Source organism: Vidua chalybeata, chromosome 8 (assembly GCF_026979565.1).
Source record: "Vidua chalybeata isolate OUT-0048 chromosome 8, bVidCha1 merged haplotype, whole genome shotgun sequence".
NCBI lineage: Eukaryota > Metazoa > Chordata > Aves > Passeriformes > Viduidae > Vidua > Vidua chalybeata.
The window spans coordinates 24,450,710-24,467,581 of record NC_071537.1 but is presented as its reverse complement, the minus strand read 5'-3'; the positions used below and the strand labels follow the sequence as shown (position 1 = coordinate 24,467,581).

At 40.0% G+C, this 16,872-nt stretch overlaps 1 protein-coding gene across 1 annotated transcript in view; it reads right to left on the bottom strand.

The window, feature by feature from the left end:
- Positions 1-16,872, bottom strand: part of LOC128791888 (putative threonine dehydratase) — a 32,794-nt gene continuing 15,922 nt past the window's right edge. The window contains exons 6-12 of the mRNA XM_053949801.1: positions 14,575-14,740; positions 14,036-14,132; positions 13,061-13,136; positions 12,308-12,433; positions 10,927-11,094; positions 10,563-10,620; positions 1-2,881 (exon numbers count right to left, since the gene is read on the bottom strand). Coding sequence (XP_053805776.1) covers positions 2,783-2,881; positions 10,563-10,620; positions 10,927-11,094; positions 12,308-12,433; positions 13,061-13,136; positions 14,036-14,132; positions 14,575-14,740 — 790 coding nt within the window. The 3' untranslated portion in view covers positions 1-2,782. The remainder of the gene's footprint in view (positions 2,882-10,562; positions 10,621-10,926; positions 11,095-12,307; positions 12,434-13,060; positions 13,137-14,035; positions 14,133-14,574; positions 14,741-16,872) is intronic.

Below are 16,872 nucleotides of genomic sequence, written 5' to 3'. Positions count from 1 at the left end.
TTTAATTATTTTTCAAATAAATACAATGCTTAGATTTATATTTTGCTGATTTAACCAGTAATGTCACCAGTAGTGACATTTTTACATAATCATTAAAGTTATTTTTCAAGGTACACAAGAATACTCTATATAAAAATACTTCTTTAAATAAAACATTCAAAACCACATTATTAGATCTTTGAAATGTCATAGATCTTATTATATTTCATAATTCAAAAAGGAAAAGGTTAGCAGCACAGGTATTTAATTATTCTGTCCAAGCATACATTCATTTAAATGTCTCATTTTAAGTTTTTTTTCCCCCTTGGAAGATCTTAATTTTGTCTTTTAAGCCAATGAGACTTCAATGAAGGCAATATAGAATGTAAAACACCTCTGGTATTATTATATTCACATATAAAGTGTTTAGTACTGAAGAGTAATTTACACTTTAAACTATGTTTACACTTAAAACAATAAAAATAAAACCAAACTGCAAATATAATGTTTGATATTTTAAGCACCTTCTGGACATCACCTTCCTTCCCCTCACCCCAAACACATTTCCAAAATCATATAGTGATTTCAAGTGCATTGATTCTTGGTTGCTCTATCTGTTATATCTTCTTGCCCCAGGTTTGTGAAGACTTGCTAAATGCAGTTCCCACTGACTAGGAAAGAAGCTGTTAATGCTCTGAGCTTCTAAAACAATGAAGTCCAGGATAATATAAAATTTTAAACCAAATACCCAGACAGCAGAACCTGTTGGCCACTACTGAGAACTTTGGTTATAAAGCTCCATTTTCTTCTCATGTAGGTACTTGAGACATCCTGAACATTTCCTGAGACTTTTGCCAAAAAACATGAGAGGGTAGTTAGACCCTTATCAATAGTGGGTTTTCATCCCCAAATCTGCTCTTTGATGTGGTTCATTTCTCATTCCAATGGAAGTAGCAAGTATGTAATATAGACTCTGTCATCTATTTCCATACAGATTTCTTAAACTCTTCTGACAGTGGAGAAAGGAGCTGTGTCTGACAAGACACAGCTGTGATTTACAGAACCAAGGCCTATACCCATCATTCTGGATGGCAAGAAGGGAACAAAACTATTGGGTCATGAATAATTTTTAGTTCCATGTGCAAACCAATATGGTCCTTTCAAAAACAGACTGAATCTGTAAACTTCTATTTTTTGCCCATCATTTGTCAGACTCTGTGCTCCTGCTCCTTTGTGAACCACAAGAAGAAGGAACAGATTATTTCTCAGAAAAATACTACTGCAGAGACAGCCACAATGCTGCCCTTCTCATCCCATCTTGCTTGTATAAGCTATGGAGAGAGATGGATCATGGAACCACAGAATGATCTGGGTTGGAAGGGACCTCAAAGACCATTTAGTTCCAACCTCCCAGTCGTGGAGTTCTGTTCACTAGACCAGATTGCTGAAAGCCCCAACCAACATGGCCTTGAATCCTTCCAGGGATGGGGCATCCATAACTTCTGGGCAACCTGTGCCAGAGCCTCACTACCCTCACAGTAAAGCATTTCTTCCTAATACCCAATATAAATCTGTCCTCGTTCACTTTAAAGCCATTGCCCCTTGTCCCATGCAGCTCTCCTGTAGGCCCCCTTTAGGCACTGGAAGGTGGTGTAAGGTCTTCCAGAGCTGAAGTTAAATGCTGCCTCAATGGAAAGGCACAACTGTGTTGTGTGCACATTCAGAAGAGGGCCTGGACTTCTCTTACATTTCTTGCCATCCCACTCTGTTATATTATTAGTTGGTCTCTGCCTGTAGTGATAAAGATGGTATTTAGGTCAAAGTGTTCTTTGTTAATTGCATTAGCCATGTGCCTAAGACTTAGGCTTCCTCTTCTCCCAGCACTGCCTTTGGCTGTTAACATGTGGTCTTTAAATATATGTCGCTATTAGCAGTGTACTCAATCTGTCAGGTGAGGTGGATAGAGCTTGTTTTAAACAGACTAAGATAATCAATGGAATGCTATTTACAAAATTTACATGGGTAGCAAGACCCCTTTTTATGTAGAAATACAAGCCAGTTGTTACTTTTTATACTTTTTGAGCCTCCAAAAGGAGTGGGAAGAAATATATTTGTGTTCCATTTGTGAGCTCTAATCATACTCAATACTTTTTTAATTTCTGAAAAATATTTTGTAATTTTATTTTGCAAATAGGATCATTTTCCCTTGGGAAAAAATATTATTATATTGGCTTTTATCTTCCAAGGATTTTTCTGTCTGTGTTTAAATCATCTTCTATTAGCATAATTTTTCCTCATGTGGTAGCAAAGATCAGAACATATTCATGTTCAACCCCACACACATGTATATACTTCCTGAAGCAGATTTAGCAAACAGAAAACTGCTTCTGGCTTGGAAACAGAAACTTTCTGTACTTGTAATGTGGTTAAGTCCAGCAGAAAGAGCTGCATTACTTCAACAATGGGCATCAAAATCAAAAGACCTTTGAGAGGCCTATATTCGGATGTAAAGAGAAATGGCTTCTCCCTGTTTATGGAATATCATTGGATTCTACAAACTAGCTAAAATCCAGGCAGCCAGCTGCTAATGAATTGAGGAATTCCAACACCAGCAGAGACTAAGAGCTTCCCTTAGCTAAACTGAAGTTTTGAGTTTAACATTTTTTTCCCAAAGACATTTACTACATTTTGAGCAGGAAATGAATATCCTGAAGCTATTTGCTAACTGTTCAGCTTTGAAAGATAATATTTGTTGTGAAAGCCTCAAGGCTGGCCCTCGTGCCCCCACCCCGCGCTGTGCCCGTCACCGCTCAGTCCAGGCAGTTGTGGGGTAGCGTTCCAAGAGCGCGTTCCTCAGCTGGGCTGTGTGGATCTTGTCTCTGGTCTCCACAGTGCAGATCACCTGGAAAAAGAATTAGGACCATTCCTGATGGCATGGCAGCAATCTCAGACAAAGCCATTTCCAACTTAAACCTAAAATACACTCATAAAAACAAATCAGTTCAAAATAAAAACTCTGGCCCTCACATCCGCTGTCTGTGCAGGTAAAAGAACTGACATTGCAGACATCTGGGGCTCTTCCAGCCCATCTGCATGACCATAAAACCTTCCAAAACCCTACTTTATTGCCCTCAAAGTTTAAAGAAGACAGGCTGATCCTCTGCTGGCTCTTGGGCAAGGTACCTCTCTGCTCTTGGCCTCTCTGAAGACATCTGTTAGCAGCTTCTCTTTTCCTTTCCCTGGGGTATGTACGTGGCATTGCTGCCACCTCACCCACCTCTGACTCTTACCTCATCACATTTCTGTATTTCTGGCAAGTGTTTGTTCCAGTACCTCCACCTTTCAAGTTTTTTGTATTCTCCTTCTCTTGTCTGTCATGGAGTTATCCCCCAGTTCTTTATCATCTCTGCAGTATTTTGGCTGGCTTCACTTCTCACACACCTTCTTGCTTCATTCTGTTTTTTGTTTGCTTATTGCATCACTTCTAGTTTTCTTTTATAATTGTTCTGCTGCTAAATAAAACAACTTGGGCAAAACCAATCTTGATAGTTTTTTTTTTTAATTCTTCACTTGCCTCCACAGCTACTATTGAAATCCTCTCATGTAGCCACTAAAGATAATAACATTAATGGCATTTTTTCAATTTTTTAATAATCTCTCCTTTTTGCATACTCACATCTCTGCCCTATCACTTGAAAGCCTGGGCACTAGCAACGATAAGGCACCAAAGTAAAGGCACAGAAGGAAAATTATACTTCACAATTTGAGACTCCTAACTTTCATTACTGATAGTCCTGCTGGAATAATCACTAGTGTTGAAAGTGCCACATGGAGAAAAGTGGAAATCTAGCAAGGAAAGGACCCAAGAGGAGTCACGGTGCAGCTACAGACTTCATTGTGGCAGGAAAATCTACAGAGAGCAGAGAAACAACGAGCCACAATAACCTGATGGTGGGCTGCTCCAGACATGCCCTATCAAAATGTTCCTACCGCAGTTGCATCCCTTTTAGAAAGCAACAAGGCAAGAAATACTTTACTTTGTTTATAAAGACATTTCTAAATAAGAACTTTGAATTCATGTTTTCTGAAACTGCTTTAAAATAACAATAAACCTTTAGCAAAACTGTTGAATGACAATATTAAACACTAACACTCCAAGTTAATCTAAATAGCTCACTTAATTAGAAAACTGGCTACAACTTCTCAAATACCCATCATAAAATAAGCCACAATTCTGATCTGGTCTTGTAATTCTTCACCTCTTGTACTGCACATAGTACTGTATTTTTGGTTCTTTGGAATGCAAATTAGATGCTAATTTCTTTCTTCTTCAAAAAAAGTGGGATTTAATTTCAAGACAAGGGTTGTCTTAGAGGACAAGTAATAATGAGGAAGGGGGAGAGAACACAATGATTGGGAAAAGTATCTGAGAGTGCCAGTGTACCAAACACCCATTATCCATTCCCTGGTTCATATAAAATCCCTACAGCTTTGCAATCAAATCTTCAAGGGGATACACGCATCTCACATGGAGTCTGTAATTTAAAAAAGCAAGATTTTTCCTTTTCTATAATAATCATGCCTGTTTTGTCCTGAGTAAATCAGTTGCTGCTCCTGGAACCAGTCTGGATGTGACAGATTCAGCCTTGAATGTCTGGTAGCAAGCTGTTGCTTTGCCCTGGGAGCAAGCATGGGGAAGCATTTTGATTCATGGCTAATTATCCTCTCTACCCTTTCCTTTCTGCTCATGATGGAAACCAGGCAGAGCTCACTAGACTGGAGCCAGAGAGCTTGTGAGCAGGTTGGATAAACACTGTCATTTTGTTGTAAGCATGCACCACAACCAGCAGCTGATAAGGGAGATACTACGCTGTAGTGTGTCATAAAATACTAACAGCAACAGCAGTGATAAAAAACAACCCCAGAAATTCACCCAATTTTTCACAGTTGTCAAAGAAAGGAATAGAGAACATTGGGTCCCAGCAAGACTGAAGAGGCACAGAACACCTCAAGGCAGCTACAGATCTCAGCAAGGAAGGCAAGAATTTACTTACTTGCTTAGATTAACCCAATTTACACTGCAGTTATCCTTTCACAAACTTTCTCTCTTGCTTGCTTCACCTGGGACACATAATTTACACGAGTGTCCAACAGAGCAACCCTCACATTCACATGGAGTTTATGAGGTTATATTTTATGTGGGATGCAGAAGCACCCCAGTGCCACTCGCTATAGGAGGTTGCACAGCCATCAATGACCTAAGAGTAAGGGCCCCAAAATGGTCTTATTTAAGAATAAATGACAGAACTTATTGCCTGATCTTTCTTGTACACCAGACAAGGTAACTTATGACAACTAGAGAAAAAATTACTTTAAATATTTCATACTGATAAGCACTCAGAGCTACCCATGGGATTTTTGAACCTGCAGAGCTCTTATTGGCTGTGGGCCCAGCTGTGCACAGCACACCTTTCTTTACTGTGTATCAAAAACCCCACAAAACCATCAACAACAGAGTGCATTTTACGAATTTCTCTCCTACATATAATATATTTGCTGGATTAATTAATTAATTGTCTGGTACAATTAAATAATTGTCTGGTACAGTAAAACCATTAAATAACCAGACAGAAGGATCTTTTACTGCATTTAGAGTTCCATTCCCTGTGACAGGCAATCTGAAGATAAATTTCAGCCAAAGGGTCTAGTCAACCTGTAAGTTTTTTCAGAGCAGGCCTACAAGTAATTAAAGACAGAAGAGATTTCACTGAATATTGATGGTTGAGGAGTTTATTTAATGACTAGAAATTATTGAGGAAGCAGGACAAAGGCAAAAAAATTAAACAAAAAAATTTATGACAAGTTATTAATGTGCAACACCAAAATCCAGATGCATAAATCCAAACACTCTTCAGAATTACACTGACTTCAAAGAGAGGAAATTCCATAACTTCACAAAAGGGAGAAATTTGCAAAGTTCTGTGCTGAATAGGGTGGGCACCTCTACTCCCTTTTAACTGCAAGATCTCCTAGTGGAGACACTTCACCTTTTAGATCATATTTTCCTAGATTTTAAAAATGAATTTGGCATGCCTCTCAGCTCCCTGATGCCTACTATCTGTAGGCTATGTGTGCTAATAAAAACAGTGGGTGAACATGCTGAGCCAATGCTAGAGAGCAGAGGAAATGTGAGTAGTACTGCTGAATCAAGAGATTTCAGTCTTTTGTGCTTTTCCAGGCTTCATGTAAAGCTAATCCTAAATAAGTAATGTACTTCTTTATGTCTGTGAATCATCCATTGAACCTTTGTATCCTTCTTCTTTAATTCTAGAAATCATATTCATCATCTTAAGCTGTCTTTTTGCACAACTTAGTATTCATGAAACACCACATTTAGCAACATTATAGGTTTGTTTGCATGAAAGTCACTGGAGTTAAGAGTGAAAACTTGATTTATATACACTGGTTTCTGTTCTGTATTTAGAAAAATGGGTTTCTTTTTAAAAAATTCAACAACTGGGCAATTTTCTGAATTATTTGGTAAACACCCAGTATAGGTTACTTCACATTACAGATTATTTGGTAACAGCAGCTCAGTTGATGGTTTGGGGATCAGCTGCCAGATTGTCCGAGCAATGGAATGCTTGAGAAAGAGTGCAGCAGCTGTCAGCTGGTTGTGCAACCCAAGCCCTTATCTTTTTGGCAATTGGGGCATTCAGGTGGGTGAGCACGAGCAGGAACAAGCTACAGCCACATTACATAAGGCAGGTAATAACCAACAGGAACACTCAGACCCTCCCCAGAGCCAGGCTCTCATTCTCCAGCTGGGCCAGGCCACCCTGTGCCACAGTCTGCTGTGGAATGCCATCGAAGAACATGACAGAATTCTTCTGGAGGGGCCTCAGAAGAAATGGAGTGTTGAACATCCCACTCCCAGTGTCTCTTCCCCAGTGTTGGGGAATGGAACATGGAAACAGAGCCTTGCCCGGGGTCATGCAGGAAATGCTTTGGGAATGATAGCATCCTTCTGCACATCCTTCTGTACAGCTGCCTGCTCCTATGTATTTGCTTCACAGCGCAGTAACAGGCAATATATTGGCAACTGTGGACTCTAATCCAAAATATTCCCTTCTATCCTTTACAAAATGCAAGTTGGCCCAAATCAATTCATTCAAATTGACCAGAGCAGACTAAAATAATTTACTGAGTTCTGGGCTCAGGTGAATGAACTGTATGAGAAAAACAGGTAGCACACCAGACAAAGCCAGGAATTTCAGCACCACTGGGAGAATGTGTAATGTTACTGAAAATAAAAGGAAATATTTGATTTATGATTTAGTATTTTTGTGCACAAACAAGAGGGAGAAGTAATGTGGTGGATGTTCTTTTTACAGCCGGTCTCTTCCAAGTTCTTCAAAACCACAGCATAGTGAAGCTCCCAAGAGGTCTGAAGTGAACAGACCAGACAACCCATAATGCCAGACAGGAGTGAGCTTAGAGGAGCACTGCCACCACTGCAGTGCAAAACCCACCCACTGAAAAGCTGCTGGGGCAGTTCAAGACCTTAGAGAACCCTCCTAGACCTGCCAGTTTGATTATGGTGCAGTTTCAGTGGTGAGAAGACTTCTAGAAAATTGATGAGCTCAAAGATATTTTTTTTTCAACTAGGTTGCCTGAATCCAAAAATTACACACTTCTTAAGCAGGCAAGATGCTGATCTACTTCACAACAAAGAATGTCCTTACTTTATTAAGTTGCTTATTGATTTTGCTCATTGACTTCTCTCTGAGTCAATAGTAATATGAACTTAAAGGGACTTAAATGGTTTTAAAGAGGTTTACATATTGAAGCAATTTAAGTGATAAATTGTCCCAATTGAATCTGAGGAATATTACTGATGGAGAACACAGAAAGTTCACAGAAGCAAGCTGTATCTTCCTGCCATGAACTGGGTAGTCCTTTAGATATCTGTATCCAGTTAACTGGTGATATCAGATTATTTCATTAGCTCAGATCTTTTTTCTGTCTAGATATTCCCAGTCATATAGCCTTCTTCAACAAGTGTAAAATGTGAAGCTTACCAGACTGGTTATTTGACTGATTTGCTACGAGTTATCTATTTCAATATAGGGACTTTGGAAGTAGTTTCCTAACCAGTCAGGTAAGACTGAATTAGGGTGTAGTCCTCTGTGAGAAAGAAATCCAGAATGAGTCACAAGGGAAGAGAATCTAAACTGGAGGTATGAGCAGCCAGAACCCTAAAGAAACTCCCATAATATTCCATAGAACAAGAGCAGCTGATCCCTCTGCACAAGGCACTTCTTACTCTAATATAGACATATTCCTTCCTTATTTTTTAGTAAAGAAAAAATCTCTTATTTTTGCCAGTAAAATGTTCCAAAAGTTTTTCTTCCAGAATTTTTTGAACATAAAATTTCATTTTAGAAAGTCCTTTTTCATGAAATCAGACTATCAGCAAGGATCTTCCCACAGTGTGTTCCAAGTGTGCACTAGAACAAACACTAACCCAAAAAGGGATTTCAATAGAATAAGAAAAACCCCAACCAAAGCAGCTCTATCATCCTGATGAGAGACTAGAAGCCAAGTTTCCCTCTGTTAGAAATAGAAAGATAAATCTAAAAGGATGATTAAATACTGAGGCAATAATCTTGACAGGACAGATTTAGTGTTTCAAATCAACATCTATGCTCACTGCCCTGGTCTGTCAAACACCGCAGTCAAAAGTACACATTAAAGTGAGAATGAAATGGGTATAGCTGAAATGCCTTTCTTGTTGTTCCTGCCAGTACAGCACAAGGTGGCAATTTTGGTTCTTGATCCAGGTTTAAACTCATGCCTTATTTTATGTGCTGTGAGTTATATAACAAATGCTTAAAACATTTTGATGACACAGGTCTTTGGCTCTTAGAAACGACAAAGAAAAAACCAAAGGATTAGCTTTACTCTGAAAATTGGTATTTTTTCTTGTACCTGGATAGAGTAAATTCAATTTGATGCTTACATATAAACTCCACATTTTACCCTTTTTGATTACACATGTTTTAATTTTCAAAGAACGCTTCACAATTCTCTAGATATCACCAGACAGAGCTGCCTGCAGAGGTCTGTATGGCTGGGTCACTACTTTGTACTTCACATCTAATTATCCAATAGCCTCTGCTAGACTGATTGAAAGCCATCATGCAAATCCAATATCCAATTAAATTATTCAGGCATGCAAATGCCTCCCTTCAACCCTTTTGTACAGCACTGTCCGATTCTTGAAGTGAAATTAAACCGTGTTTAAAGTGCAGAGAATAGTATATGGCACTGTTTTCATTCAGGGCCTGTATTTACTAAAAACTAAAAAAAAACGAACAAACCAACAAAACACCCTAACAAACAAACACCTAAATAAACAAAAAATAAACATCGAAGACAGTAGATTTAATTTAATTTGCTTAATAGCATTAGTAAAAATTACAAGCCTCACTCCATAAAAATAGCATTGAAAACTTTATAAGAGTTACAGGTTTTATTGAATCTAGCCTTCAGTGAAAAGCATTTCAGAGCTAAGTTAGTCACTCAGAGGGATTTATCCACCTCATGCAGCGAGTGTCACGAGTGTCACGCTATCTCCAAATCAGCCAAAACTGGCCTGTCATTATGGTACACTGCAGAACAATGTGGGTTAAGTCCTAGATGCTTGAGCGTATTGATGATATCATGTACTACAGTGATCTTTAATCTAGCTCTTCTTTGTATCTGCAAGTGAAAATATTGAGCAGGCTTTTGCATCCAGGTAGGAAATGAAATTTAAAGGCCAAAATCAAAGACCTTGCTTACCCAGTAACATTTCTGCACCCCAGTTATGAGCCCATTTAGCAAAGATCTCTAATTTGACTTCCACCTAGCAAAGATCTCTAATTTGACTTCCACCTGAGGTTTCACAAACTAAGTCAGGTTGGATGTGGACAGCAATAGCATGAAATCAGTAGGACCACACCTTGCCAAACCAGTTGAAATAAGAGATGCACCAGGAGAGAAATGGTCCTTTTAAGAGACACCATTAACTGCAAACACCTCTTCACTGTTTCTGCACCCAATACTCAACAAAGGGCTTTCCTCTGTGCTCTTGGTGGATAAGAAACAAAACGGAGTCCCTAGTTTAAAACAAGGATTCCTTAAGAGTAAGGGTGTTCTCTCCATTGCTTTAAGGCAAACATGTCAGACAATTACAGCCAGCCTACACAGCTGGCTCTTCAAGTTCTGGATGGATGCTGCAGCTTGCTCACCTCCTCCAGCACCTGTCACACGTGTCAGGAGGGTTCATACCAGCAACAGTGCAATACAGCACCTGGAGTACCTCACCAGGGTGTTGCAACAGCAAGTAAAACTGGTCCTGTGTTATTTATATGCCTGCTAAGTGCTTGGCAAGAAGCTCTATAACACTGAGGAAATAATCTCTGACACTCTGCACACTCTGTTGGACTTCTTCAACATAGGCATAAAGAGACAGGAAAACAGAATAAACCAGGAGAGGCCAGCACTATTAGAGAAACTGAAATTGCATCTCCTCTTACCTTGACAGTGAAGAGCTCAGATGTCACAAATGTGCGTTCTTGTTTGATATCCAAAACTCTAGATCAAATAAGGGACAAATTAGAGATCACAACAATCCCCTGTCATTGCAAAACAGTTTCTGTAAGTGTTTGGAGAATAAATATCTTTCCTTATTTCTGAATTAGGCACAATTCTATGCTACAAAGGTGTTTTCAGATTGGAACAAAAATGAAGGAAACAAAACTTTTCTGCAATATAACAAGAAAAAAACCTTTGATTAATTAATTACTTACAGACTTGGCTTCAGAGATGTTTGGAAACATTTCCCAATCTTTAATAATCTCTGTGCTAGTCTGTGATTTCCCAACTATTAGTCTGATTTACCTTGCTTCTTCCCGAGCCAAAATCTCCAGTAGTTTTGACATGTCTCCTGGGCAGTCAGAAATCACAAGGGAAAACCTGCACACTCTGTTATCCAGGGTCAGGGCACGAGCTATGCACTGTTGCAGCAAATGTAATTCCAGGTTTCCACTGCATATAACAACTGCCACTCTGAAAACAGACAGAAAAACAAGAGTTTTGATTAGCACTTGCCTGTGTAAAGGAACTATAAATCATAAAGACCGTGCCAATATCAGCCTAAAGTCTGCCAGAGCCTCCCCTCAATAACTATTACAGGTTAGAGGGCTCCTGCCTCAGTATCCATTGTGAGCAGGTAGGGGAGGCCTAGAAGTTGGCTGCATTAGTTGGTCTGAAATGCTTTCATTTCACATTTCCTGGAGATTTGAGTTTTGTTAGAGATAATTAGCTGGAGGACTGTAGGTCTGGGTTTCACATTTTAAGAATTTGATATAATTCTCACCTGGAAGTTTTAAGTTTCAGCCTCTTACTGATCAGACAATGTGTATGTTCAGACTTTGTGTAACTGTTGATTAAATTCATCACAACACCAAAAAAATGAGTGCAGAAATATTTGAAGTGCAAGTGAAGAGCCACATGATCAGTCTATGAAATTCTCTCTGCAGAGTCAAACCTAACCTCTTTGCATTTACTGTTTCATTTTAGCTGTACTGAAATGCATTGCTGCTCTGTGTGTACTGTCAGGCTCTTCCAAAGAATTGTCTCAGTATTTTAGTGTACAATGCTGTGCACAAGAAATTTTATTCTGTCTTGAGGGCATGTATGTTTAAATGTTTAAATACATTCTGGACTATGACCTGAGCCAAGGCTCAATCCACTTAAGTGCTGAGTCCTCAAGCTGAGAGGCAAGGCAGCACTTGGCCACATGTTCAGCACTAAGCACAAGGATAATCCCCCTGACTGTGTGGACAGTTCTCAGGACTGGGAGGCAGGTGCCACTGGGTCACTGCAGCAGACAGCCTAGCTCCTGTCCACCACAGACAGGGCTGGATCCCACAAGTGGAACGAGAGAAGACAACAGGCTGAGCAGAGCAGGACACTGTCCTGGCAGGTGCAACAATGCCTCATGGAGCTGTGACTGCCTTTCCCCCAAATATCTGAGAATTGAGGAAAGAGACAAGATTTGTCAGGTCTCCAGGCTGGCATTTGTCTGGTTCAGCACAATCTTACCACCTGTGACAGGTCCAGTCAGTCTGAAGTTTCTGCCACCAGAGGAACCCCTTGCCAGTTCAGGGGCAGGAACTGCCTTGTCACCCACAGAACAAGTAGATTGCCACCATTTCCTAGGACCAAGGTGCTCAGTCCCATGTTTTTGCCAGTTCCCTGTTTGCAGTGGCTGCTGTACCTTTTGCCCTTCAACTCAGGCAGCTTCCCTGCCACCAGTGCCGCAAGCCCAATGGCCCCTTCTGCATCAACCGTGGCTCGCTCATACTCCAGCAGTCTCAGCATTGAAATGAGGATGTCCTCCTCCCTGAAAGCAAGAGACTTGGGTCAAAACAAATCACATCAATAGAGTTCCCAAAAGCAGAATATAATACATTTATGTGTACTGGGTTCTTGCCATCCACCCAGATACATGTGATCCCAAGGTGGTGTTACAGCTGTGCTGCTGGGCATGAATGTACATCTCAGACTCATTCTTAACTGAAAGACAGGATGGCTTTTTTACTAGAAATATTACCTAACTCCTAGTGGTAAGTGTATTCCACAAATGTGGCCTTTTTGTGAAGATTTAGAAGAGGTTTCTCAAGGGCTGCTTTCAAGTGTTGTAGAACACAAGGACAAGTTTTACACCCATAGCATGACCAGGTAGTGGTGGCAGGTGACATTTTGGCCAAAGGGTCAGTTTGGACAACACTTTTTGTCATATCACTTAGTTTTAGGTAGTCCTGTGAGGAGCTGGACTTGATAATCCTTCATGGATTTCTTCCAATTTGAGATATTCTGTGATTTCTATGGTATGTGGGTCTGGGTTCAAAGTCTTCAGTGCCCCTCTTGGAAGGAAAGGTTCTCCATCCTCACACTCCCCCACATTGCATTTTTCTTATACAACAATGTTCATCCCATATTATCCATGTCACTGTTTTTCTTCACCTACCTCACAGCAACAACTTTATCCACAAGCTTCCCAGTCAGCTGCAAAGAATTGCTGCCAAAGCAAACTCCACTCACATCTGCAGATTTCAAAAGACAAAAATATGAATTTGGCTGCTTTAGACATATTCAACATTTTTTAGAGTCCTGGCTGGTTTGTGCCCTTAATGAGTGCAGCACACTGCTGGTACATGACCTTAAGTTGCTTGATTTTTTTCATGTGACAGAAATGTGTTTGGTAATGAAAGACCAAATCTCACAAGAAGATTTGGCCACTTTGGACCCCTTCAAGAAACTTCTGATACTTCACTGGCATTGCTGCAGTGTGAGAGTGACCCTGCAGCCCAGTGCTTTCCACTGTTCAACAAGGACTGAAGGAGAGGAGACCCAAGCACAGCACTGGGCTTGTTAGCTCCAGCAGGACAGTTGGCTAGGAATGCAGACACAGGCAGAGCTAACCAAGAGAAATTACAAATTTCTTACAAAACTCCCATTTAATCAAAAACTTCCAGAGATTTGAACATCAAGCAAACAGGATGTTCTTAAGTTGCTTAACAGATGAGGTTTTTTGAGCAAAAGATATGGAAACAACTCTATCATTTATAAACACTTTTGTTCTGAGAACAGTTTTGTGTCTAAATATTTAAGCACTGCATCATTTTCCTGCCTTTTCCCAAATCAGTTTTTTACACAAGAGCTTTCCCATTGATTTCACTGGTTTAGATGCTGCATGTGAGCACAATGTTCAGACAAATACTCTCATATTTCTAAGTATTCATGTGCACTGGAAATAGTATTTTACCCCATTAGGGTGAGAGGAAAATGTGGCAGAAGGTGCTCTTACAGCTTGAACTAAATGCTGATTCTTCAGAGAACTCCCTTAAAATATGTTTGAACTGGAATAATAAGAAAATAATATAGTTGGAGAAATCTGTTACAACCTTTATTTTACCTCCAAAAGAATACTGCATTTTCTCACCTCCATAGAAGTGATGATTGTTGCAGGCCTGGTCGTCATTTGGGTGGCCAGCTTTTAAGGACTGTTGCAATACTGGGAAACTTTCAGATTCAACTCCCTGAGGAAGAGAGATGTTGTCACTTTTTTATTGAACCAGTTGTAACAGAAGTTGCCACCAAAGTAGATAGCAAAACCTACAGAAAGTTCCTCTTCAAATTAACAATTAATTTCAAGTGGCAAAACAACCATGCTACTTATTCCGTGGCTTACTTATGACCAAATTTTTCCAGTAAGAACTTATTTCAAAACACAGAACCGGATTTTATTTGCTTAGGAAGAGTCTTCCCACACTTTTCTCTTAAATCCAGCCAAACAGCCAAGGGACAAGAACCTCCCTGGTTCTTACAGGGTCTTCTCTGAGGCAAAGCCCATGGGATCAGATAGTTCCTGTCCCCAGCACAGGCAGTCTCTGCAAGTCTCACTAGATACCAGCGTCTTGTGTAAACAGCTGTGGTGAAAGCCACCCAAACACAATGCTTAATAGGTGAAAGGCAACTTACAATTACAGAAATATGTGGGTTGAGGTGTTTGAGTGCAGCAGCTGACCCTGCCAGCAAGCCACAGTGGCCTCCTGCAGGGAAAATCACCGCGTCCAGCTTTGGCACCTGCTCGTACATCTCCAGCCCCACGGTTCCCAGGCCTGACAGGTACACAGCACTGTCCTCCCTGGGGGAGGAAGGGCACAGATCAGCAGAGGTCACAGCTGTCAATGCAGAAATAATAATTCCATCTACTACTTTCAAGACATTGTTCAGCATATAAAGATAAATGTGAGAGTAAATCAGCAGCACACGAGGGGAGGAGGTGATGCAACAGGACAGTGCCATCAGGTGGACCACAGCATGCTGCTGCCTACTGGGAGAAAACTTGTGCCCTACTGGGAGAAAACTTGTCCCCTACTGGGAGAAAACCTGTGCTGTAGACAAGCTCCTCAAAGAGTCTTCAGACTGAAGAGCACTTAACTTCCATTGTTATCAGGGGTCAACAGAACTGGCAGGGAGAAGTTATATTTCCATTGCCATCACTTCCTTCAGCTTCATAAATTTTAAATATTGCAGTCTAAACTAAAAGCAAAGCCTCAAAAAGAAATCCCCTCTTTACTTATCAGTGGATTTAGTGTTTGTGATGAATGGAAATTTTCATGAGATTTAAGCAGTGTGTTCAACAGATATCAAAGAGATTGCTAGAGTTGTCTTTCCACACTTCAGGGCCAATATCTGATACCTTTGCATTAAGCAAAGCATTTAGTCATGCCAAAATATTCACTGGTAAAATGCTTTCAGGCAAATGTAATATAAAGTATAGGGACAAGCAGCATCAAAAACATTGAAGAAAACTTGACTATACAGTCATGACTGACTTGGATCTATTTCTAAAAGCTGGTTTGCATTTTATTTACAAGTTAGCAATGATGTAAATGTAGAACATTTACATCATAGACATATAAGAAAAGAAATATGAGCTCTCTGTGCATTCTGCTTTTTCTGGGAAACAGAATTGTAGATCCAATGACTGTACTTGATTTACTTGATCCAAGGATGTTTGGGTACTAGGAAACTGTTTTTATTGCTGTACCTGTTAGGCACAGAGAGGCTCAGTGTAGGAGCACAGAATTCCTGCAAGGAGGAGAGCAAGGCCCTTGAGAAGTTACCTCACATATATATCAAGACACAGAAAATTCCTCAGGGCAAGGGTCTATATAACTACATAAGAGACGACAGGATTAATGAGCTTCCACTCCTGTAGCACAGCCAAAGACAAAGGCAAGGAATCGTAGTGGAATGAGTCCTTGTATTTACTGTCTTTATCAAGATACTGAAGGAGCTCTCTCCTCTTCTTTATATGTGGCAAAATAGATCACTGGCCTCCTGAACAATTCTGGAGACTTATTCCCAAATAAATTTCAGATCCAAGTTTGTGGAGCTATCCCTGCCATAGTTACATGGGGTACAAGGGGACCTGCAAAATGAATAAAGGCTTGGGATATTCAATGAAGAATAAAACCTCTCTAACAACTGAAAACTGTCCAAACAAGACTGCTCTGAACATGGAGAGCTGTTAGCAATTTGAATCAATATTTCAGATCATCATATTTTCCTTGTTAACATCCAGTTGAAACATCGGTTCACTGATTAGCTTTTATAAGAAAATGGGTGATTTTTTTGCATTGTGACCAATAGCTTTTGCTTTTTGAAAGTAAAAAATATATCATATGCCATTGAGGCAAAATGAAGGAAGAGGGCAGATAAATCTAAAGATTGTAGACTGAAACAAGCATTTTTGAGCCAGAGCTAGAAACTTGGATATTTGCCTTCTGAAAGGTGGGATACATCAGCAATCAAAGATGGGCTGTCAGGCTTTAGTTTTCCAATGAAGTTTTGGTATGGCAGCTACAAGGCTCTTTTCCTATCTGTTCCAAGTAAAGGACTCAGAGTCTGTTGGATAAAGTAACAGAGTAACCAGATCACAAATGATCAGGTTTGGTCAGCATTTAGATATGGAGTTACACAAGAAAATAATGGGTTCTCAAGGATGGAAGGTGTGTAATTCAATCTGCACCAATCTTTTCTCCCTGATTCACAAAGGAATCTTTCTCACATCCTCACAGAGGTACTGAGTTAGTTATTGGCAATAGTCACATTGCATTTATAATGAGGCCCTGAGCCCTTGTAGTTAGTAAAAATTTCATGACACCTAGGCAGCAATTAGGCAGACTAAATGATTGAATTCCAATTTGAAAAATCACATTTCCTTCCTGGAATTCCCCAGGAAGTTGCAATTGAGCAACAAGTGTCCAT